This window comes from Hyphopichia burtonii (assembly GCF_001661395.1).
Source record: "Hyphopichia burtonii NRRL Y-1933 unplaced genomic scaffold HYPBUscaffold_9, whole genome shotgun sequence".
NCBI lineage: Eukaryota > Fungi > Ascomycota > Pichiomycetes > Serinales > Debaryomycetaceae > Hyphopichia > Hyphopichia burtonii.
In genome coordinates, this window is record NW_017963736.1 from 317,851 (window position 1) to 342,010 (window position 24,160).

At 34.3% G+C, this 24,160-nt stretch overlaps 13 protein-coding genes across 13 annotated transcripts; 4 read left to right on the plus strand and 9 right to left on the minus strand.

The window, feature by feature from the left end:
• Positions 1-954: 954 nt before the first annotated feature.
• Positions 955-1,560, plus strand: RPL23A (60S ribosomal protein uL14; the record flags this gene model as incomplete). Its single annotated transcript, XM_020219110.1, has 2 exons — positions 955-996; positions 1,189-1,560. The coding sequence occupies 2 exons, from the start codon at positions 955-957 to the stop codon at positions 1,558-1,560; spliced, it is 414 nt and encodes a 137-aa protein (XP_020073975.1).
• A 216-nt stretch (positions 1,561-1,776) lies between these two features.
• On the minus strand, positions 1,777-4,239 carry SLM2 (phosphatidylinositol 4,5-bisphosphate-binding protein; the record flags this gene model as incomplete). The annotated part of the gene is made up of 1 exon (XM_020220311.1): positions 1,777-4,239. The coding sequence occupies one exon, from the start codon at positions 4,237-4,239 to the stop codon at positions 1,777-1,779; it is 2,463 nt and encodes an 820-aa protein (XP_020073976.1).
• A 1,279-nt stretch (positions 4,240-5,518) lies between these two features.
• Positions 5,519-6,198, plus strand: HYPBUDRAFT_233937 (SUMO-targeted ubiquitin ligase complex subunit). The gene has a single exon (XM_020223167.1). The coding sequence runs from the start codon at positions 5,668-5,670 to the stop codon at positions 6,082-6,084; it is 417 nt and encodes a 138-aa protein (XP_020073977.1). The 5' UTR covers positions 5,519-5,667; the 3' UTR covers positions 6,085-6,198.
• A 338-nt stretch (positions 6,199-6,536) lies between these two features.
• Positions 6,537-7,994, minus strand: RPT2 (proteasome regulatory particle base subunit). Its single transcript, XM_020219598.1, has 2 exons — positions 7,943-7,994; positions 6,537-7,884 (listed from the first exon to the last, which is right to left on the minus strand). Exons 1-2 carry the CDS (start codon positions 7,943-7,945, stop codon positions 6,565-6,567), a joined length of 1,323 nt encoding a protein of 440 aa, XP_020073978.1. The 5' UTR covers positions 7,946-7,994; the 3' UTR covers positions 6,537-6,564.
• A 128-nt stretch (positions 7,995-8,122) lies between these two features.
• On the minus strand, positions 8,123-8,909 carry HYPBUDRAFT_163685 (thioredoxin family protein; the record flags this gene model as incomplete). The annotated part of the gene is made up of 2 exons (XM_020222629.1): positions 8,123-8,632; positions 8,863-8,909. The coding sequence occupies 2 exons, from the start codon at positions 8,907-8,909 to the stop codon at positions 8,296-8,298; spliced, it is 384 nt and encodes a 127-aa protein (XP_020073979.1). The 3' UTR covers positions 8,123-8,295.
• An 85-nt stretch (positions 8,910-8,994) lies between these two features.
• On the plus strand, positions 8,995-11,064 carry HYPBUDRAFT_158963 (uncharacterized protein; the record flags this gene model as incomplete). The annotated part of the gene is made up of 1 exon (XM_020222413.1): positions 8,995-11,064. The coding sequence occupies one exon, from the start codon at positions 8,995-8,997 to the stop codon at positions 11,062-11,064; it is 2,070 nt and encodes a 689-aa protein (XP_020073980.1).
• Positions 11,065-11,206: 142 nt separating this feature from the next.
• On the minus strand, positions 11,207-12,385 carry PEX2 (ubiquitin-protein ligase peroxin 2; the record flags this gene model as incomplete). Its single annotated transcript, XM_020219417.1, has 1 exon — positions 11,207-12,385. A coding segment is annotated over one exon (1,179 nt), but the record flags the coding sequence as incomplete, so codon positions are not given.
• A 194-nt stretch (positions 12,386-12,579) lies between these two features.
• CDC15 (serine/threonine protein kinase) lies at positions 12,580-16,524 on the minus strand. Its single transcript, XM_020219418.1, has 2 exons — positions 15,954-16,524; positions 12,580-15,605 (listed from the first exon to the last, which is right to left on the minus strand). The coding sequence occupies exons 1-2, from the start codon at positions 16,431-16,433 to the stop codon at positions 12,645-12,647; spliced, it is 3,441 nt and encodes a 1,146-aa protein (XP_020073982.1). The 5' UTR covers positions 16,434-16,524; the 3' UTR covers positions 12,580-12,644.
• A 153-nt stretch (positions 16,525-16,677) lies between these two features.
• On the minus strand, positions 16,678-17,858 carry HYPBUDRAFT_163689 (MDR family NADP-dependent oxidoreductase; the record flags this gene model as incomplete). Its single annotated transcript, XM_020222630.1, has 1 exon — positions 16,678-17,858. One exon carries the CDS (start codon positions 17,856-17,858, stop codon positions 16,770-16,772), a length of 1,089 nt encoding a protein of 362 aa, XP_020073983.1. The 3' UTR covers positions 16,678-16,769.
• A 216-nt stretch (positions 17,859-18,074) lies between these two features.
• Positions 18,075-19,171, minus strand: HYPBUDRAFT_168918 (MDR family NADP-dependent oxidoreductase; the record flags this gene model as incomplete). Its single annotated transcript, XM_020222826.1, has 1 exon — positions 18,075-19,171. One exon carries the CDS (start codon positions 19,169-19,171, stop codon positions 18,086-18,088), a length of 1,086 nt encoding a protein of 361 aa, XP_020073984.1. The 3' UTR covers positions 18,075-18,085.
• Positions 19,172-19,469: 298 nt separating this feature from the next.
• Positions 19,470-20,775, minus strand: HYPBUDRAFT_233960 (MDR family NADP-dependent oxidoreductase). The gene has a single exon (XM_020223168.1). It carries the CDS (start codon positions 20,619-20,621, stop codon positions 19,542-19,544), a length of 1,080 nt encoding a protein of 359 aa, XP_020073985.1. The 5' UTR covers positions 20,622-20,775; the 3' UTR covers positions 19,470-19,541.
• A 154-nt stretch (positions 20,776-20,929) lies between these two features.
• Positions 20,930-22,255, minus strand: LEM3 (Lem3p; the record flags this gene model as incomplete). The annotated part of the gene is made up of 1 exon (XM_020219100.1): positions 20,930-22,255. The coding sequence occupies one exon, from the start codon at positions 22,253-22,255 to the stop codon at positions 20,930-20,932; it is 1,326 nt and encodes a 441-aa protein (XP_020073986.1).
• Positions 22,256-22,531: 276 nt separating this feature from the next.
• On the plus strand, positions 22,532-24,097 carry ERF1 (translation termination factor eRF1). Its single transcript, XM_020219897.1, has one exon. The coding sequence runs from the start codon at positions 22,626-22,628 to the stop codon at positions 23,940-23,942; it is 1,317 nt and encodes a 438-aa protein (XP_020073987.1). The 5' UTR covers positions 22,532-22,625; the 3' UTR covers positions 23,943-24,097.
• Positions 24,098-24,160: the final 63 nt, after the last annotated feature.

The following is a 24,160-nucleotide window of genomic DNA, read 5'->3' on the forward strand; positions in this document are numbered from 1 at the left end:
TCATTTCATTTCTTACTTTTTAAACTTTATAAAACTATCCTTTTTTAGTACGTTCTTTTTGCTTACGGTGCTTGTGATGGGTCATTACGATTTATGTATTTATACGTCTTCTACTTTAATTCTTGTCATTTACTATATATCTTTCGATAATCTTAATACCATATGATTTATACCTATATTGCTCGTCTCGATATCCTCCGTTGTAATGTTGTTGTTTGGCGCCTTTGTTGCTAGTCGATCTAAAGGCGCAAATTAGATTGTCCTCCACCCGGAAGGAGCACGGGCTCGGCCTTATTTGGCTCGCACTAAAGAATGCTCTCCCCCCAAAGCAGCAAGTGTATTACCACTAAAAGAACTCACCTTGTCTCAGGTACAAGCGAACGCTTTTTTCTTTGTTTATGTTGATTGTCTTGATCTTTCCAGGGGAGTCTTTCCTGATCCCTGATTCTGGACTTGCCTCAAGGCCCTGTTTCGCCCCTCCCCCCCAGCATGTTTTCCATGGTCCTTTTTAGACCCTAGTGGCAGTTCGGGGTTCCTATTTTGTCCTAAGTCGTCTGCTCGACTTTTTCTCGCTGCAAGTGAATTTTGCAAGTGAAATGTGTCGAAGATTTGGATTGCGGGATTCCCGTATTCCGCAGCAGGTTTTTCCTCCGAATGCAGCGTACGTCGTGTTTCCGTCCTTTACATTGGTCTGTACACCAAGTCTGGTTTACGGGTGTGATGAATTTGGAAAAAGAAAAATTGAAAGTTTTTTTGTATATCACGTGCGCGTGTTTTCTTCGCTAGGGCATCCGCCCTGGTTCGCACCGAAGAGAAACCAAAAAAATTTTCTTTTAGTCCTGCCCTGTGATGGTATAGCGAGGGAAAAATTATCACCAAAAATTAATCTGTTAGATTAATATTTCTTCCTTTTCTTACTTCTTACCGATATACTCTAATCAATAATAAGCAAACATGTCTGGTTCAGGTGCTTCCGGTAACAAATTCCGTATGTCTGTATGTACCGTTTCCCCCCATGATGATAATGTGATTAATGAAGTAATGGAGAATGAAAAATTTTGACAAATGAAAAATTGGTCAAAAGTAATGGACTATTGAATCAAATTTTTGAATGGTTATATAATTCATTTCGTTTTTGTTGAAGTTAATCACTTGTTATTTTGAATATTTACTAACCCGATTATATAGTTAGGTTTACCAACTGGTGCCGTTTTAAATTGTTGTGATAACTCTGGTGCTAGAAACTTATACATCTTAGCCGTTAAAGGTTTCGGTGCTAGATTAAACAGATTGCCTGCTGCTTCTGCCGGTGATATGGTTATGGCTACCGTTAAAAAGGGTAAACCAGAATTAAGAAAGAAAGTTATGCCAGCCATTGTTGTTAGACAAGCTAGACCATGGAGAAGAAAGGATGGTATCTACTTATACTTCGAAGATAACGCCGGTGTCATTGTTAATCCAAAGGGTGAAATGAAAGGTTCTGCTATTACTGGTCCAGTCGCTAAAGAATGTGCTGATTTATGGCCTCGTATTGCTTCTAACTCTGGTGTTGTTGTTTAAACAAATTCTCATTGGGGTTTCATTTTAACGTATAATAGGATTTAAAACTTTAATATATACATAAGCTTTAGTTCGTTTTTACATTTTTGTAGATATATGATTGAATTTATTGAAAATATAATGATAATACTTTTGTAAAGAAATGAAATAAAGCTATTAAACTTTGCTTTGATCTTTTGTGGTTCTTTTTTCTTGCAGAAATCACAACCCTGGTGATTATTTAGTTTTATCAATTGATTTTACTTCTTCATTAATAGTTTTACTGTTTAACGTATCAACCTCTCCTTGATTAATTGAACTTTTGGATATATTTCCATCTTGATTAACTACTTGATTATTACCATTAATAATATCTCTGTTTTGAGGTTGATTTTCAATACTCACCAGTGATGGTCTACTAGGCACATTTGATGTTGATGGTTGTATTTGACTGTTGATCGGATATGGTAATTGACCTGGAATATTTTCAGCCGATAAGTACTGTTGTGGGAAATAATTAGCAGTATTGATGGTATATCCTTGATTTTGATTATTGGCTTGTTCTCCATTATTGACTGGTATATATTGTCTCTGAGGTGCTTGTGCTGGTGATGTTTGGAAAAATTGTGGTTGGGGTTGAATACTTGGACTAATTGTATAGAATTGTTGTTGAACCGGATCATAAAATTGCTGAGGATGAGTTTGTTGATTCTCATTATTATGATTTATATAATATTGATAACTCTGTGCTGTTGGGATATAGCCTTGTTGTGGTTGATTTGGTTGAATTTGAACAGCTATACCACCCATTTGAGGTATACTCTTACTTTGTTCTAATGCTGGTTGTTGCTGATGGTGTTGTTGTGGTGTATCTTGTTGTGTGCGTTGCTGTTGTGGATGGTGTTGCTGATGTTGTTGTTGTTGTTGTTGCTGCTGATATTCACTATAAGTCTCAACTGGTGTTATGATAGTACCATCACTATTAATCATATTAGCTAATCGTGGACTATTATTGTTATTTCTTTGAGAAAATGTAGAAGATAAACGATTATTTGCAGCCGTTGATGAACTTTGAGAAACAGGCCTTGACCTATAGCCGTTATTTGTGGTTGCACTATTTAAAACATTGGAATGATTACCATATTGTTTTGGAGTCAAAGCGTTATTTGGTATCCTAGAATTAATAGTAGTACCACTTTTAATGGATTTGGCATTAGTACTACTTGAAACTATACTTGAGTTTCTAGAAATTTTTTTAACATTCTTAAAATTTTTTGAAACATATCTTGCTCTTGCAGCAGGAGTAGATAAATTAGTTAAAGCTTTAATGTCATTATACCAGTCAATCATTTGTTTATAAGTATCAGTTCTGAAAACCAAATTATGACCTTTTGAAATAATACCACCAGGGGACTTAGTATAAACAACAAATTTATAAAGACCATTTGATTTACCATCATCTTTTGAATGTTCACTAACATGACATTGGTCTAACAGTAAAGACAAAGCAGGAATTTGATCTTTTTTACGATCAGGAGTTTTAAATTCATGTAAGAAGTTACAGGTTAAAACGTAATAACCACTTGAATAAGATTTAAGAAATTTCGATCTTCTTTCCAACCAGCCTTCTCTCAAAGCAATATTTAAAGGAGAATCAATTTCAGGAATTGATAAATCAGAAATTTTTCTTGAACCAAATGATAAATCAATAAAAGTACCATTTTTAACATTTGAGTTATTATGGCTAACTGCACTTAAAGAAATTGACGGAGAAGGTAAATTTTTAGAAATGAAAGAATCCCATTCGAAATTTGATTCTTTTGTTAAAAATCCATTTGACAAATTTGGAACTAAGAAATTTGGAATTGTTAAATGTTCATTATTTATCAATTCTAAAAACATTTTTAAGTAATTTTGAATTTCAATAACTATAATTGATTCCAATTTCCCACCAGCGCTTTGTAAATTATTATAAGCTTCATATAAATAGTTTTCTTCCAGTAACTGACGTTTTAATTGACGATCTAATTTCAACTTAACCAAATAAGGATCAAATTTCGAAATGTCATGTTCATTAGCGGAAGAAGAGGGAGAAGTACCATGTTCCAACTTATTTGATAATTCAATTGCATTTGTATATGAGTTCAATAAATTTTTGGTTTCATTGATCTCTTTACCTAAAGAATTTTTAAAATCATTTTGTAAATTTTTAATTTCTTTAATTTTAACTAGTAAATCTTTTCTTAATTCATCTAATTTTGGTATAATGATTTGATTAATTTCTTTTAAAGTCTTAGAAGAATTAGTTACATTCTGTTGATGAAATCTAGTTAAAATATTTGGCAAATCTTGAATAGATCCATTACCAATCGGTAAAAAAAACTTATTTATGGCATTTATATCATCTTTATGACTAGAATTATGATTAGAAGAATGATGATTACCATGACTAGGTGCATTATTTGAATTAGACGCTCCTGAGTTACCAGAAGATATTCCAACTGCTTGCTGTAGTCTCAACTGTTGCCTCACAATTTCTTCCTGAACGTTGGCATATTCTTTTAAATAATTGACCAAATCTTTAATAATCGATCTCCAAGCTTGAAATCGAAGTGCCAACACCTCAGTTGGATAATCTTGAAGATTATTGAAGTTATAAGGTAGAATAACCGCTAGAGGGTTACTAAAATCTGAATTCATCTTGCAATTGTTTTAAACTTTTGCAATTACCGGTTCAACTGGACTTCACTAAATCCTTTCTTCGAGACCAATTTTTATTGTGTGGCCTCTTCTACCAATACTTAAGTACTATCCTAACCTCCTTAAAGAACCAAATTTGTCCAATTCAAGTAATCTAACAGAAAAGAAACAACAGGCAGACTGGCTTTTAAATTTTTCTGTCTAATTTTTTGATTATTTATTTGGGTTTTGGGTTTTTCGGGATTGCTTTTTTGTTAGTATTTTTGATTTTTTCTCTTTTATGTCCTTTCGTTTTTATGTTTTGCTAAGCTTCAATTAGTCAATGGTGGAGTGGAAGCTTTAGCTTTTTCGACAAGTTAACCAAAGGCTCGAAATAAACGAAAAGTTTAAACGTAACGTAAGCAGTTTGAATAAGTAGGGAAAAAAAAGGTGATTAATTTAAGAAACCTCGGGGAAGGCAAGGGGGATTAAAATTGAACACGGGCCGTTTGCGAGAAACCGGGGGTGGGAAAATAGAAAAGAAGCAGTAATTGCAAGAGATTAAGAACTGGAGTCGGTGATATATAGGTGTCAAGTAGAATTTCAGTAGAAAATAGTATGCTGGTGGAAACGTACAAAAAAGAAGTGTGAAAAGAAAATAAAGAAAATAGAATGAATTAGTCCCAGATTCTTGGAAGTGAGTGTGAATGCAAGTATGGTTCTGTGATAAGAAGGTACCCAGCCTGTTTTAAGAAATTCTGCTAATGACTAGTTTCAGCCCTTTTAGTTTACTTAGGCTAATTACCTTTACAGTAACAAAGAGTTACACGGTTGGCAAGCTAAGTAAATAATTAGAACCCTTTATGGTTTTAGACGTTTACATACGGGCCATTGACCGGTTTGTTTTGCTTATTCTTTTGTCTTCCCAATGGCTTATATATGCTTCTAGAAGTATATATACTAAAGTGACCATTTCCCTATGATTCGTTCAACTGGTCATTATACCCATTGGGTATACCTAACTCGTCAAGGTTATCCACCACCATTTTCCCAGAATTCAAAGTGAAATTCGAAATGGGATACTTTTTCGTGTAACATTTGGCTGGCTGGTTGTTTCTCCTGTCTATTTTAGCGAGTTTCACCATCTTCATCTTCTACTAAAACTCGTCTCCTCGTTATAACCAATTCTGCATTCTATACATGGAACAAGTCAGTCTAGGATCTTGTATTGGCCTTGTTTGGTTATAACCTGGTGCCTGCCTAAAAGGGTATGGTTATTAGTTGCGTCGTGCTAAAAATACCCCCTCGGAATATATCTTGTCACGTGCTTTTCTGGGATCCGGTGGGACGTGTACCGGTGGCGGTGATTTTTCAACTTTTAAGGAACGATATCAGAAGAGAATAATCGATTTGATCAGATTTAAACCCTAATTCATAGGATACGAGGTTATGCCTAACCAAGGCTATATCATAAACATATCTTCCGATGAAGAAGATGACGACGATACTGCGGTTGAGATCCTAGAGTTTCGTAATGCTACTACGAATCTATTAAATAATCCTCAGTCGAATAACTTACCCAAAGTTGTCAAGAGATTAAACGATGTGGAATGTCCCATCTGCTTTGATCAAGTTGATAATGCTACGGTGACCAGTTGTGGGCATATCTTTTGTTTGGACTGTATTCAGCAATCGATCTCAAGCTCTTCGGCAAGAGGCCAAACAAGAGGTAAAAAGGGAGTTGGCTTATGTCCTTTATGTAGAGAAAAAGTCATTTTCAAAAATACTACTTTATTGAGAATTAAAACTGGACCTAAAGTTCAGGCTCCTGACCTAAATGAAGATGGAGAGAGGAAAAACGTTTGAGTGAAAGAAGGGGTTACTCTTGTGCTTACTCGGTTATGATATTCGCTTCTGTTGAAACGATTAAGTGACCGTTAGCAATAGCTAATTGATAATTAGTAGCTTTCACTTGCCGAGTTTATGATAATACGAAAGCTGTTTAGGAAATAGCTCTGTTTCAAGGAAATGCAAAAAAGTGCTTACGACCTCCACAGTAGATCAGAGTTCTCGCTGCACTATAAAGCATAATTTATCAATTATTAGCATAATGTGTCGAAGATGTATCGATTATTAGCATGTATTCATTAGTAAATAGTTTAATGGACCAATAAGTCAAACTATAAGAGTGTAAATCTAATACATGTAGAGAAAATGGGAATGTTTTTTACAAAATTCTCACAAACATTTTACAAAAATTGCAAAAAACCATACAAACTTGTTTTAAATTTTTTATTTATATTGATTTAACTAAAAATACATGCATTAAAGATGAACGAAACTAATCTATAGATATAACCCTTCAAGATTTTCTTCAACTTTATTTTTCAATACTCTTTCTTTGGCAGCTTTGAAATCATCCGCTTTAACTTGCATTCTTCTTTCTCTTAATGCCAATAAACCAGCTTCAGTACACATGGCTTTAATGTCTGCACCTGATAAATCATCTTTTGAAGTGACCAATTCCTCTAAGTTAACATCAGAAGACAAGTTCATTTTCGATGTATGAATAGTTAAAATTTTTCTTTTAGTATTTGAGTCAGGATTTTCAAATAAAATTTTACGATCAATTCTACCAGGTCTAATTAATGCAGGATCCAAAGATTCCATTTTATTGGTGGCCATAATAACTTTGATATCACCACGATCATCAAAACCATCTAATTGATTTAATAATTCCAACATAGTTCTTTGAATTTCACGTTCACCACCAGAACTACTTTCATATCTTTTACTACCGATTGCATCAATTTCGTCAATGAAAACAATTGATGGAGCATGTTCAGCAGCAATTTGGAAAATTTGTCTACATAACCTTGGACCATCACCCAAATATTTTTGAATTAATTCTGACCCAACTATTCTTAAGAAAGTTGCACTTGTTTGATTAGCAACAGCTTTTGCCAATAAAGTTTTACCAGTACCTGGAGCACCATATAATATAACCCCTTTAGGTGGTTTAATCCCCATTTCTTCATATAATTCTGGATGAGTTAAAGGTAATTCAACAGCTTCTTTTATTTCTTGAATTTGACTTTCTAACCCACCAATATCTGCATACGATTCAGTTGGTGATTTATCTAATTTCATGACCGAAACCATTGGATCGGCATCATCTTGTAATACCCCAACTATGGCAACTGATTTATGATGTAAAAGTACCGAACAACTTGGCTCTAATAATCCTTTATCGACAAATGACATTATGGATACATAATATTCACTACCTGCTGTACTTGAAACAATTGCATGATCATCATCAATAATTTCTTCCAAAGTACCAATTGACATTGGATATCCTCTTAATTCATCAACTTTTTCACGTTCTTCCGCTTGTTTTGCTTCAGTTGGTTGGAAAGTTTCTTGATTAGATACGAATTCTTCTTCTAATAATAAATGATCTTTGATTCTTTCTAATTTTAATAACTTTAATTTACATCTAGTATTTGGATAAACGCTTGGTAATTTAACTGCAGTATCTGGTCCCTTTCTTCTCTTCTTACCAAACTTGGATTCCACTGGTGGTTCGTACTTTGGCTTTTCTTTCTTTTTATCATCTTTCTTTTTATTAAAGCCATCTCCTGGCATTCCTGATGGTGCTTGACCCTAAATGATAATGTTAGTTACTACTCGTCGATGAATTCAGAGCTCCTGCAAAACATACCATATCTTAATACAACTTATATGACTGTTTTATATTAGTATACGGATTCGAATCCTCAAACAATTGATAGCTTATCCTTAAAGAAGTGATTGAATCTCTTTATATCAACTATCAAATCGCCACCCGAGCGGGTTCACTGTAAATTTTCAAATCGCACACTGAAGAAAATGGGCGGGACACGCACTTGTCTTTTTAGCAATCAGCTAGCTGCAATTATCTTATTACTACAAAGATATATAACTAGGGCATACTCTGGTTAATTAAGTATGACTATAGAACACGCTTTTAGTCCTTACATGCGTCATCGATAGATGGTAGATATAAATAGTAGATGCAAATCTATTTAAGCCAACTTAACGGTTAGCAATGTCAACGTTACCGTGAGTTTGAATCAATTGCACTAATTTAGGAGGATTTGCCCCAATGATCTTATCGATTTTTTCACCTCCTTTGAAGAAAAGACATGTTGGCATGGCAGAAATACCGTATTCTTGTGCAATGTCTTGCGCTTCATCAACATCAACTCTACCAAATTGAACTTCGGGTACTCTTTGGGCCAACGCATTGAAGATTGGTTCCAATGCCTTACATGGACCACACCAGGTAGCGTAGAAGTCTATCACTGAAACTTTTTCATTAGAATCAACAAATTTAGTAAACTGTTTCAAGTCCTGGAGCTCTTGAACAAGGCTTTCGGATTTAGAGTATTGACGAATACCAACTGGTGAAACCCTTGGAATTCTGACGCTCTTCAATAAACTGGATTGTCTGAGCAATTGAGATGGGGAGCCTAAACGAAACATATTGGTACTCCTAGAATTGAACACCGGGAAGCAAATAGCAGAGAAAGCAATTAAGTCCCAAACTGCCTTTTCCTTCAAGTATGAGTAATTTTTTTTTTTCAATTTCCGGAAATATACACCCGTACACCCATCACGTGATACGACCAATCCGAGATGCAGCCCATCTCTTCGCTTTGAATTTTTTTTTTCTAATTTTTCAGTCTAAAAGTGAATAGTCTTCTTATCAACTAAACGATAACTTTAGATATAATGGCACCTTCCGCTAAGAGCTCCAAGCGTAGTGCTCCGGCAGCAACAGCCCCATCCAAGAAGGTCAAGACCAACGGTAAGAAGCAAGCTCCAGTTGAAAGCGAAAGCGAAGTCTCTAGTGATTCAAGTGATATTTCTGATTCCTCTCAAGATGAATTAGATAGTGAAGAAGATGAATTAGATGATATGGAAGTTGACAGAAAAGACGAGGAATCCGAAGAAGATGAACTCGATGACCTTGATGAAGAAAAGAGTAATCAAGACGAAGAAGGCTCCGGAGACGAAGACGAAGAAAAGACTGTTAGCAAAGAAGTTGATCCAAATAAAAAATCATCAGCAGAACAACACGCAGAACAACGTAAGTTACTTGCTGATCGTAAGTTAAAGAGAAAGTCAGGTAACGAAGTTCAGCAAATCAAGAGCTTATGGGAAAAATTGAGAGTTAAAAAACCAGCTCCTCCAAAAGTTGTTCGTGACAAATTAAGTAATGAAATCTGGGAATTAGCAAAAGATGTTATCCTTGACTTAGTTATGAAACACGATGCTTCTCGTGTTGTTCAAACCTTGGTCAAATTTTCTTCCAGAGAAAAAAGAGAGATAATAACTAAAGAATTAAAGGGTAATTTCTATCAATTGGCAACTTCTTCTTACGGTAAATACTTATTGGTTAAATTATTGCATTATGGTTCGAAAGAAAGTCGTGCTCTTATTGTCGATGAACTTCATGGTAAATTACGTAAGTTAATGAGACATAAAGAAGGTGCATATGTTGTTGAAGATTTATATGTTTTATATTCTAGTGCTGAACAGAAACACCAAATGATTAGAGAATTTTGGGGTGCAGAATACGCCGTCTTCAAAGACTCTGGTAAAGGTAAATCTGTTGTTGATATAACCAAAGAATCTGCTGAAAAGAAACAATTAATCACTACTAACTTATATGGTACTATCAGTGCCTCAGTTGAAAAAGGTTCAACTGGTTTCCAAATTTTGCATGCAGCCATGAAAGAATATACCGATATTTTAATTGATGATATCGAAGCTAATGAACCAAAAATTAGAGAATTCATTGAATTATTAAATGAACAATTTGCTGAATTGGTTCATACTCAAGAAGGTTCTGAAGTTGCTTGTACTTTATTAGCTCTCGCTACTGCTAAAGAACGTAAAGTTATTATCAGATCTTTAAAAAATCATATCAAAGAATTAGTCAAAAATGAACATGGTAATTTGGTTTTGATTACCTTATACATTACCGTCGATGATACTGTTTTAGTACATAAATCTTTGAATGTTGAGGCTTTTGATGATGAATCAATTCCTTCCATAATCAGTGACAAATTTGCTCGTAGACCTTTAATATATTTAATGAAGGGACTTGATGGGAAATATTTCAATCCAAAAGTTAAAAAAGATTTAGAAAAATATGAAAAATTGGCCTATGCTAAAACTTCTAAAAAACCAAAAGACCAAAAAAGAGAAGAATTATTATCCAAAGCATTACCATTAATTTATAAAAGTATATTAGCAACTACAAATACTGAAGACATTGATAATAGATTTGACAAACTTATTTCCGTTAACATTGCTTCTCAATTCATAACCGAATTAATTTTAACTCCTACTGATGATGATAGTATAAACGAAATGAAAAAACAATTATTGGATTCTATTTTTGATGTTTGTATCAAAGGTGATGTTTTGGAAGATTACCATATCATCAATAAGACTCCTTTCGTTGCAAGAGCATTAAAATCATTGATTCAAGGTGATCAATTCAAATGGGATTTCGAATCCAAAAAACTTAAAGTTACTAACAAGAATAATATTCCCGGTGTCGGTGTCGAATTTGCTTCTAAAATTGCAAATGAAATAATGGAAAACAATAAGTTAGCTGATTGGGTTAGCGGTTCAGGCTCTTTCGTTATTGTAGCCGTTTTCGAAGTTTTACAAATTAGTAAATCCCCTGAATTCAAAAAACTTGAAAAAGAGTTGAAAAAGAACAAGAAAACATTGCAAGCTGATACTGACAATAAGGGGGCTCAACTTTTATTAAAAATCTTGGGTTAAATCAGATGACTTATATGTAAATTAGATAAATTTTTCTTTATTAAATAAATAAGAGTTAATGCATTAGTATGAAAATGTATTTAATGTAAGAATAATCTCACATATCCAATCCTTCATCCATATCGTCTTCCTCGTCTTCCTCTTCCAAATCCTCGTCTTCGTCATATTCCTGACCATCACTATAATCCCTATCTTCACGTTCATTATCTCCAGATGTCCCTTCTTTCTCATTTAAGTCATTTTCATCTGAATCATCCTCCTCTTCTACCACATCTTCGTAATCAACTATGATTGCGTCATTATCTATATCATTTTCATTAGTTCCATATTCTTCAAACCATTGCAACTTTATTCCACAACGAAGGCACCTTTCTGAATTTTCATCGCCGTTGTCTTTTGCATTGAATTTGGTTGCTAAACAAACGTAGCAAAATATATGCCCACAATTAGTTACGTAGGGATTTGTGACAAGACATAAAGAGTCTGATTTACGATCACTCTTCTGGTTGTTCAAATGACAAATAGCACACTGACTGATAGGCAAGTGCGAGAATGGTGTCACTACTGGTGTAAGACCAGAAGATTGATCAAAGCTATTTGCACCCTTCTTATAGGGAGATAATAGTTTCTGGGTCATTCTTTGTAGTTTCCTCAATCTCAATAAAGGTAATATGAATACTAAAAATTCAGTCATGACGTTCCAAACAAGCTGTCTGTTTTGAAATTCAAAATTAACATTATCACCATTGAACTTCAATAAATCGGAGACAACTGGAGTTAGTGATATTCCTAGAACTCTATGTAACAATGAAGGGAATCTTCCACTTATCAAGAACAAAGTAAAGTTCACTAAGTTCAATAATTTTATAGAATTGTTAATTTTGGATAAAATATTGAGTCTGTTTCTGAAAAAAAACTGCTTTATTGAATCGATTGTTGCCTTGGAATCCCTCCGTGGGGGTCTTTCTAAAGAATACAAATACGATTCGGCTTTCTTAAACAAATATTTCCCGATTATGAAGGCTAATAATAGAGATCTCTTAGAATATCCAATCTTATTACCTGACTTGAAATCAGTGAGTTTCAAATTTTGAAGTGAAAGACCATACGAAGAGCCCGATTTCCATACTGTAAGCCTAAACACTAGTAGATCTAGTAGAAGGTCCCACAACTCTGGATGTTGATTATAGCTCCACCATCTTGATGATTGTAGCTGAAAAACCGATGAAAGCTGTTGGGATAAAAGCGAAACTAATTCACCATCTAAAATAGTTGCATCCAACTGCGAAACCCTTGGAGCAGGGTATGATATTGGAATCATTTCGGTGATGTATTCAATGGTGTATCAAGCGTATAGTAAGCTTATTTGGCGAAATGATGTTTTTCTCCACAAGGAAAATCTACGCACTTTAAAAAAAAAGATAGAGGAACGAAAGCCTCGGGACTGAACTCTAGATTTTTTACAGCCATCTACAACTAAACCGAACAATTTGAATTGTCATTAAATTAAAATAGGTCGTGAAGGGATTGTATATACTCTATAAAAATAGTTTCAATCGGATTGATGCAAGGGGAATATTTCAAAGTTTAGATATAATCTCAGACACAAATTCTCCAACCAAGACTGAGCTTTCTCCAGAGATTAATGTAGATAGCGTATGCTTAATAGTTTCTGGCATGGAAGAATTGGTGAAGTGCTCTAACTTTCTGCCTGTTGATACGAATATACTCAAGATTCTAAGCAAAGATAATTGAACAACTGGTTTGTTGTGGTAGGATCTCAACTTAGTAAGGATATTGTTAACGATAATTTCTTTATTCATATTCTTACGAAGGAGTTTGTTAGTGGTGAGGAGTTTTAAATAAATTTCCAAAGTGGCTTCAAGGTTGGAAACTTTTGTTAATAAAAATCCTGAAATAAGACAGTCCAAAGCTATCGGAGAGTCAAGTTTAATTGATTGAGGTTTTTGTTGATTCCAGTGTAAAATTGAATCTAAAGCATTTGCTTGCCAATAAGGGTCCGTGACTAGATTGAAATATACAGAAAGTATATCGTGTTTTTCTAAGACTTCTCTAACCAGTCCGTCACAGTAGACCAACTCACATAATATAGGTAAGACAAATTGCTTGAATTCAAGATCAACTTTTGATAATCTCTTGAGTATTGGGACGGCCCCAAGTTTTACCAATTCAATTTCTCTCGCATGATTCAAGTAACAGCAATTGAATAGACAAGGACAGATTGTATTGACCACTTCTTTATAGTGCTTATTTGGTGGTTCAAATTCTTTTAAATTAATGACGAGAAATTCTAAAATATCAGCACTGTACAATGTTTTCAACAAGCTTGGGATACATGACATTGAACGGAAAAATTTTAAAATTGATAATTGTGCTTGGAAATTCAATTTGGAATATACTTTAATTAAAAGTTTGTAAAGATCAGTACTTGAAATATTAACTCTCACTCTTGCTTCTGCATTACTAAATGATTTAATGATTTCAATTATTTTATCGATATAACTATCAACTTGAGCTTGATTCAATTTAGTTTCGTCTGTTTCATGGAATTTGGTTAGCCTATTGAGGAGAACAACAAACCAAAATATAACACCATATTTGGATAACATACGGCAGATGTCCGATTTAAATCTTGTAAGGTCTCTGGATAAAACATCATGTATACAATCAATTGCTACCAATGGGAAGTCGGGCGTGTAATCGAAGTCTTCTTCTGCAAATTTAGATAATACTCTAAGACCACCCGAAGACACAAACATTGATAATGCTCTCTCAGAGTTTTTAAATAATCTTATAAATTTTACCACTTGTAAGCGAACATGGATATCATACGAGTTGTTTCTGAATTGGGTTATTATAGGAATACCACCTAAAAGACAAAAATTATCGAATTGAGCCACATTATTTTCGAATATATAATTCAAGATAAATATTGAATGATACCATAATTTCTGGTGTTTGACCAATTCTGATGCATTTTCTAATAATTCAAGTAGGGTTAAAATTCCATGATCTCTTATAACAACATCGTGCAGAATTGGATACTTTTTAACTAAATGAAGCATTCTTCCAGTGATTTTAATCAATGAAGTAGCCGCCTGGTCATCACCAGAGTGAGAATTGTCAAGCTTTGAAGAGAACTTATTTATTAAAAATTCCATTTTATTTTGAATTTCGATTTCATTAGTATCAAAGTTTTCAATATCAAGTTCTAAGAAAGGATCATCTTCTTCTATATTATCTTGAGAATGATCTTCAGCATTAGGTAAAAGATCTCCATTAATAACTAATTTACTGTTATCGTTTTCGAAATCAAGATCTTCATTGTTATCTGAAAATTTATTCAATATATCCTTCTTGGAAGCTTTTTGAGGTTCCAACAAGCCAGGTTCTCTTGTCTGAGGAGTTTCAGAAACATTTCGGGAATGGACTGACGGGAAGGAATAAGCTGGTGGTTTAAGTTGAGAGACTTTTAGATCAGCAAAATCAACATCCCAATTTTCATCATTAGTTTCAGAATAGCTTTTGATTGGTTTTAAATCTTTTTTCAATTCGGTGATTTCAGCCGATAATCTATTCTTGGATATAGGGGAAATTTTGGAGGAATTTTGATTTTGATTCAACCATTTATGTTTCAATAATAATTTGGCATTTGTTCTAAGATTTGGTTGTTTTTGAAAACATTCCAATAAGAAGTCTTTAGCCAAGTAAGATAAGTGTTTAGGAAGAGGTGGATGATCATCAGTACCAATTGCATGTAAGGTGGCCATTGGATTTAAATCGTGATAAGGAGGTTTAGTAGTGAATAATTCAATAATGGTAGCACCAAGAGACCAAATATCTGAAGCAGTACATAATCCATCACCACCCAAGACAGTTTCAGGAGCCATCCAGTTGGGTGTCCCAACAACCGTATGATGCTGAGAAGAGACCTTTGTAGCAACTCCAAAATCCGCCAATTTTATATCACCATCTTTTGTTATCAAAACATTTGCAGCTTTTACATCTCTATGAACAACCCCTTGTTCATGTAAGTAATTAAGACCATGCAAGATCAGTTCAACATATTTAATAATTTCGGATTCAGGAATACCAGTATTTGTTTTTTTGTACAATTGTCTTAAGGAGCCACCAGAACAATATTCTAATAAAACGTTCAAAGAAGTTGGGGTTTTAACAAAACCATGATATTTAACAATATTTGGATGCTTTAAAATTTTCAATAAATCAATCTCACCCATTAATTCTTTAAAATCTTGATCTCTTTCCAATTCGATTTGCTTGATTGCAACTACTTGATTAGTTTTTAGATTTATGCCTTTATAGACATTAGCAAAAGCACCTTTCCCAACTAAATTTAAAAATTCAAAATTATCTAGGATGCTATTCATCCTTAATCCAGATATTTTCTCTACCCTCTGAGCAGGAGTTAGCGATACGTTTACTAAAGGTTTTCTTTCGTTATTTTTCGGAGTATTACCAATATTACTGGAAGATGGACGCAAAGGACCAGAACTTGGCTTTGGTGTGATATTCAAGCCATTATCATTATGAGTGCCTTGAGTTTGATCATTATTATAACTTGAGTTAAGAGTAAAATCAGAATCGGGATTTTTACGAACTTTATAATGTTTAACATCTTGTAAAATTTCTTGAGGACTATTGATCGGGTTATCAATGAAAGGAGATTCATTTTCGTCATTAAAGGATAGTTCACCAATTGGGTAAATATTTTCATTAGCATTAAAATTAGAAGAGGAAGACATTGATTTATTACCACGATGTCTTATAGGAGGTCTTTCTATTTGGCTTACATTATTTTCACTTTTAGATCTTCTATGAGGGATATAAGGTATTTCTTCTTCAACTTCTAAATCTGAAATTCTCGACTTCATTTTCTTGATGAAGGGTGAGCTACTCAATGATGAATTCTTGGGTTTAGGCTTTATATTAACTGAAGATCCAGCACTTGAACCCGAACTAGAAGTCGTTCTCGAGCCGGAATTCGAGCCTGAATTAGTACCATACTCAGATCCAGAGGCCGAATTTATATCCATATTCATCTTGGGGGGTTTAATAAATGAAATCCCGGATATATTTGAAAATTTAGAGTAGGATAAATTTAATTCATCGTTGTCTTCCAATTCAAAATCATTCGCATAACTGGGGCCCTCATTGATTTCCATATACTTGAGTAGTTTGTTAGTCTTGGAAGGCGACTTGGACCTCGAATTGGGAACGTTCCCTGCAGTATTTGATCTTGGTCTATAGTTATGATGATCTTGAGTATACGAAACATCGCCAATAGACCTTGGTCGTTGGAGAGAAGTTTTGGGATTATGCTGCATTTTGAAATTAAAGCTTATTCAGCATGACTTGTAAGAGCCTTCGTGGAATACACTTCAGCAAGCTCGTTAAGTTCCTTCACTGGAATTGGGCTAACTTCATAGAAGTAATTGTTTGTTTTGATGTTTCCTTCTATTTGTTTGTGTTTTTGCATTTCTCGCTTAATTTTTTTTTTTTTTTTTGTTAATATCGAAGCACAATTAAAGATATAACAGCTGGGAACACAATAACCTTACAGTGAAGTATGCTAATATAAGAGTCAAATTGCTATATACTACATAAGAATCTAGAGCTGTTTATTTGTCTTTTTTTTTCTTTTCCAAATACCACATAAGAATCTAGAGCTTTGGCTCAGCTACCTTGGTCAACAATTTACCAGGACCTTTATCACTGGTGAAAAGCATCCCCCAGCTCTGAGGAACCTTTGTAAATTGATCTTTGGTCTTGGATAAGTCGACTACGGTGACGGTTGACTGGTTGATTTGGATTTTACCTTCTTTATACCACTGTAAGATATCTGTAATTGCCCTTTGGAATTGTTTTTCATAATCAAGAACAATGAAACCTTTAACATTCAATCGTTTAACAATGATGTGAGACCAATTGGATATTTTTGATTTTTCCAAATCATTATAACCAGAAATTGCTCCACAAGCGATACAGGTACCAAAGTTTTTGAGACAGCCCAAACCCAAATCCAAGATTCTTCCACCAACACCATCGAAAAAGTAATCAAACTTGTCTTTACCCAAAACAGTGGCCAAGTTTTTAGTGAAATTTGCATCTTTATAGTTGAGACATTTATCAGCACCCAAAGATTCAACAAACTTACATTTGTCATCTCCACCGGAGATCCCAATGACTTTTTTACAACCAATGACTTTCTTCGCCATTTGAACAACCATGGAACCAGTGGCACCACTAGCGGCAGAAACCAAAATAGTATCGGTTGCTTTCAAATTGACAACTTTGAATAAACCAAAATAAGCAGTTAGTCCAGTGACCCCCAATACATCCAAATACATGGTCAAGGGGATACTGGTATCCTCGATTTTATGAGTAGCCAAGTAATCTGGAATAACACAATAATCGAACCATTTGAGAGTTGCATTGATTATATCTCCCTTTTTGAATTTGGGGGATTTAGAGTCTACCACAACACCCAATGCTGAAGATCTCATTTGATCACCTTCCCTCACTGGCTCGACATACAAATTCTCTCTTTTGATACCTTTCTGAATCCAGACTCTTTGGGTTGGATCGTTGGACAAATATAATGTTTTAACGAGTAATTCTCCCTTTTTCAATTCATGAATTGGTCTTTCCACTAATTTAAACGTAGCATCTTCAGCTTCAAGATTGAAGTTGAGATCTTTGGTTGGTGCTTTGTGAAGAACAAATCCACTAGAGCTAGTTATCTTTGACATGGTTAAAGAATAAAAGTAAAGAAGTAGGAAAAGTTAATGTGGAGTAAAGTATTTCAGGTTTTGTCTTTGCTGGAGATAACCAGAATTATGTCCGACACACCCAAAAATTAAGGTTACAAACAACAATGGCAATACCGAAAAATTAGATTGAAATATGCACAAGTTTTACATTACTATTTTACTTATTAAGTTATTAAATTAATGTTATATATTTATACAAGAAATGCTTATTCATCAGCGAGTTTAGTAAGTAATTTACCGTTTGGTTTATTAGAAGCAAATAATTGGTACCAAATTTCAGGAATTTTTTCTAATTGTAAGCCGTCAGAAAGGTCATTAACGTTATAACCTTCAGTAGCCTTGATTGAGCCAGATTTGACCCCTTGGACAATGGCACCAATGGCTTGAGGGAATTTATCTTTGAAATCACTAACAATGAAACCTTGAACACGTAATCTGTTAACGATAATTTCGGACCAAGAAGTGACTGCGTTTTTAGAAGAATCGTTATAACCAGCGATGGAACCACAAGCAATAACGACACCGAAACTTTTGATTTTCTTCAAGACAAAACTCAACATGTCACCACCAACGTTATCATAGTAGGCATCAACGTAATCGTTACCAATGTAATCACTTAATTGTTGTTTCCAGTCTTCATCATGATAATCAACGGTGAAATCAGCACCTAAAGATTCAACGTATTTACCCTTTTCTTTTGAACCGGTAATACCAATGACCTTACCGGCTTTCAAAAGATGTTTGGCAATTTGAACAACCATGGAACCAGTGGCACCACTAGCAGCGGAAACAATTATGGTTTGACCTTCTTTAAATTGACCAACTTCGGTTAAACCAAAGTATGCAGTTAACCCAGTCATACCAAGACTACTCATGAAAGTTGGAATTGGAAGACCAGAAGAAGTATCAACCTTATTCCAGATAGCTTGTTCATGAACAATGGCGTAATCGGACCAATGTAAAGCACCAGAAACTAAATCGCCTTTAGAGAATTTATCTGATTTTGATTCAATTACTTTACCAACTGCTAATGAACGCATTGGTTCACCTTCTTTAACTGGTGGAACGTACATTCTTGAAGCATCAAGACCTTTTTGAATCCAAACTCTTTGAGTTGGATCATTAGATAAGTACAAGACTTTGACCAAGATAAATCCATCCTTAATTGACAGTTGATCAATTTTAACAGTTTCTAATTTGAAAGTAGAGTTTGGTTCTCCTAACTTAACATTAACTTCTTTTGAAACACTTTGGTTAAGAACAAGTTGCTTAATTTCGGATGGGAATGACATGCTGGGATATTTAATTGATTAGGTATACAAGAAATAAAATAAAAAATAATTTCTACACGAATCTCATCCAGTATTTATACAAAGTCAAGTATAAATAGAAGTTTTGAAACGGGGGGTCAATGTCACATACATTAATAAGCAAGAGAAAAAATCCCATGAATCTCAATACAAAGGGCATTGCTCTATACCCAGAATAACTTTTCATACATATTGCGTTCATAACTAAAGAGTGAGAGAGATAAAATAAACGGAGATTTGGGCACGTCAAAGAAGAAAAAAGAAGAAAAAGAAATAAAAACCGTTGAGCTGCGGGCAAAAAATACGGCGGGCTTTAGGGGAGTTAAGATCAACTCCGAAATCCTGACGTAGATTATACCTTGGTGATCAACTTACCGTTTGGTTTTTCATTGGTGAAGAGCTTGTTCCAGACCCGTGGCACTTTCAAAAGGGTGTCGGGGTCGTTGGAAAGATCTTCTATGGTGTAGCCTTCGGTGACCTTAATTTTACCCAGTTTGATCCCTTCGACAATGGCATGGACTGCTTGTGGGAATTGATTTCGGTAATTGATTACCACAAAGCCTTTCACGGTCAAGCTGTTGACTGTGATCTGGGTCCAATTGTCCACCAAGCCTTTGGTTCGATCGATATAGCCAGAAATGGATCCGCAGGAAACAACGGTCCCGAAAGATTTTACGTTTTTCAACATAAAACTTAGGATTTCACCACCGACGTTATCGAAATAAACATCAGCAAAATCGTCGCCGAGGTATTCACCGAGTTGCTGCTTCCAGGTTTCGTCGTGGTAATCAACGGCGAGATCAGCACCCAAAGACTTAACGTAATTGGCTTTTTCTGGTGAACCAGTGATACCAATCACCTTACCAGCTTTTAAGAGATGCTTAGCAATTTGAACCACCATGGAGCCGGTGGCACCACTAGCAGCAGAAACCACCAAGGTTTGACCTTCTTTGAATTGACCAACTTCGGTTAAACCAAAGTATGCAGTTAACCCAGTCAATCCAAGACTACTTAAATAAACTGGGACGGGGAGACCAGAAGAAGTATCGATTTTAGTGAAGATAGATTGTTGATCCACAATTGCATAATCAGACCAGCTGCATGAACACGATACGATATCACCTTTAGCAAACTTATGCGAATTCGATTCGACAACTTCACCAATTCCAAGTGAACGAACTGGGTCTCCTTCTAACACTGGAGAAATATACGTTCTACGAGGATCCACTCCTTTTTGCATCCATCCTTTTTGAGCAGGATCATTAGACAAGTACAAGACTTTGACTAAAACAAATCCCTGTTTCAAATCCGATTCATTATACTTGACAGTTGCAAATTTGAAAGTAGAATCCGGTTTATCCCATTCGAAATTTACCTCAGCAAGGGGATTTTTATTAACCTGAATTTGGTTGAGTTCAGTTGGCACTGACATGTTTACTAAGGGATATAATTGCAAGATCAATTGCCAATAGAGATCTTTTTAAACGTAAACTGGTCTCTATTGGTAGATTAAAAGGGGATTGTGCTTCCGGAAATTATCTCACCAGCTCCGGAAGACCCTCATTCGGACGTACCGTCGCACCGAAGGATAAAATCCGGATACCTCCGGAGACTTTTCGATTACAAAAAAAAAGTAGATAAAAACGTAAGCATAAAGACTATAGAAATGTAATAATAAGACGAAGTGAATGAATAGAAGGCTATGGAAACATGAAAGAATAAGTTGGACTAATCCAAAGATTAAAAAGAATTTTTTTCAGCATTTGGTAAGGAACCGGTTGCAATTGCGGTACTTTCATCTTTTTCATCTTTAGCAAATCGTTCTCTATTCCAGCTTAGTAAATTAACATCACCGGTTTTTCTAGGATGAATGAAGTTGATTATAAGTAAGGAGATGGCTAATAAGAAGCAAACGGCCCCACCAACCATCCAACTAACACCCAAAAAGATATTTTTACCACCAATGACTGATCTTTGACTAACGTAGATATATTTGTGACCATTATAAGGTAAAACTGGGAAGTGTAAGCCAATTGAGATTTCATAAATACCTTCTTCTAAAGCATCGTCATCATTTCTCAAAGCCAATTTATTAAAAGTTGGTAAACCGGAAGTATGCATCCAATTTTGAAATTGATACCATTTTGAAATATCTGGTACATTAGTAGAATTATAACCTTTTGGATATTGTTTATACCAATTTGGAGGTGGGACAATATCTTTATAACTATATTGAGTTTTCTTAAATCTATTTTTATCAGAAGCCCAAGCAATACCTTCTTCGGTTAATTCATATTTTGAATTAGTACCATTGACTGCATTGAAAGAAGTACCAAAAGTATCATTGAATAAACTGTTTGCAATCAATCCACAAGGATAATACTTTTTACCATCAGAATTGACCGATAATGGTTCACAATTTTGACCAACAGTATCCTTGATAACACTTTCAGAAGCAGCTTTACCTTCAATTTGATCTTCACTAAAAGATTTGACAAATCTACGATGATTTGCATGGAAATTCTTCAATCTATAGAAGAAATAAATTGGTGCTTTCATTCTAGTTGGAACTTCAAATTGAATCCTACAAACTTTCCTCTCATCTTCAAATGGTTGTGAATCATCAGTAGCTAACTTCCACTGAGGTTTATGTTTTGGTTCTTCATCATTTTTGAAATTAAATTCGGTATAATTGTCTGGAATTTCACTCCAATAATTTTTGGAAGCTAAATTTTCACACTGGGAATAATCAATTGAAAAATCCTGTGTTTGATGGGATGCATACCACATAGCTGCTCCTAATGGTACAAAAATTATAGCAATACCAATCAATATCGGAATAACTGTTTTCGCAGTCAATACTGGATTATACGCTTTCAATCTCTGTTGTCTGAAAGCACTGTTTCCTGGCTTTCTGGATTTCTCTTTATTGACATCTTTTATTGATTCATCAGATGATACTTCCGAGTCGGAATCTTCATACTCCTCGTTAACATGGTCGCGGTCGACGTTTGCATCACTCTCCACGTATGCTGGAGCATGTCCTGGTTCTACTTGTTGCGCCATTTCCCGGTTGTATTCTCTTCAAACTTGTTATTAAAACCTGTGTCTTTTCATCATCGTTTTCTACCGAATTCTCCTGAAATAGCCAGAGACCCGTACATCATCAAAGTAGTGCCAGAACCAAGAAGCAGAAAAGACCCGATTCCATAAAAATCTTCAAAACACCCATACCCCATTTTTTAAAAATAAAATTTTTTTTTTCTTCTTTGGCACAAACTACTGAAAAATTTAGTGTGATGCGATTAGAGTCAACTAACAAAAAAAAATTTTTTTTTAATTGACCATTAGAGAAGTTGTTGAAGACACCGAGTTTCTTTTTCTCTGAAACAAATCGCTAAGTCTATAATCTAAAAGATAAGAAATTAAGGAGAAAATGTCAAGTCAAGACGGAGCTGCTGAAAAGTCCATTGAAATGTGGAAGATCAAGAAATTGATCAAATCTTTAGAAATGGCCAGAGGTAATGGTACTTCAATGATTTCATTAGTTATTCCACCAAAGGGTCAAATTTCATTAACTCAAAAGATGTTGACTGAAGAATATGGTACTGCTTCCAATATTAAGTCTCGTGTTAATAGATTATCAGTTTTATCCGCTATTACATCAACTCAACAAAAATTGAAATTATATAATCATGTTCCAAAAAATGGGTTAGTTGTTTATTGTGGTGATGTTATAACCGATGAAGGTAAAGAAAAGAAATTAAATATTGATTTTGAACCATTTAGACCAATCAATACCTCATTATATTTATGTGATAATAAATTTCATGTTGAAGCTTTAGCTGAATTATTACAAGATGATGATAAATTTGGTTTTATTGTTATGGATGGTAATGGTGCATTATTTGGTTCAGTTTGTGGTAATGATAGACAAGTTTTACATAAATTTTCAGTTGATTTACCTAAAAAGCATGGTAGAGGTGGTCAATCTGCGGTTCGTTTCTCTCGTTTAAGAGAAGAAAAAAGACATAATTATGTTAGAAAAGTTGCTGAAGTTGCAGTTCAATATTTCATTGAAGATAACAAAGTTAGTGTTAAAGGTTTAATTTTAGCTGGTTCGGCTGATTTTAAAACTGAATTATCGAAATCTGATTTATTCGATGGTAGATTACAAGCTAAAGTTATGAAGTTAGTTGATGTTTCTTATGGTGGTGAAAATGGTTTTAATCAAGCAATTGAATTATCTGCTGAAACTTTAGCTAATGTCAAATTTGTTCAAGAAAAGAAATTATTAAATGATTACTTTGATGAAATTTCTCAAGATACTGGTAAATTTTGTTATGGTATTGAAGATACTTTAAAAGCTTTAGATTTAGGTGCTTGTGAAATCGTCATCGTTTATGAAAATTTAAATACTGTCCGTTACACTTTAAAAGATTCTGAAGGTAATGAAGTTATTGCTCATGCTAATCCAGAATTACCTGATAAATCTTACTTATTAGATAAAGCAACTGGTATTGAAATGGATATTGTTAAAGAAGAAAGTTTCTTAGAATGGTTAGCTGAAAATTATAAAAGTTTCGGTGCCAATTTAGAATTTGTTACTGATAGATCTTCTGAAGGTGCCCAATTCGTTCAAGGTTTTGGTGGTGTTGGTGCCATGTTAAGATATAAAGTTAACTTTGAACAATTAGTTGATGAATCTGATGAAGATGAATATTATGATGATGACGATGATGATTTCATTTAAACAATTTAAAGCATAACCAATTTCCCCTAGTAATTTCTAAAACCAAAAATAAAAGATTCCGTTTTTCCTTTCTCTTTTCAAGATTTAACATGCTTGCTTGTAGTACAGTACTCCCTTTATACACTTTTATATTTTATCGCAAGGACAAGCATGCTTAATTTCAATAACTAATGATTTTTTTTTTTTTCACCTACATTTTTTTACCTTCGTTTTTTTAT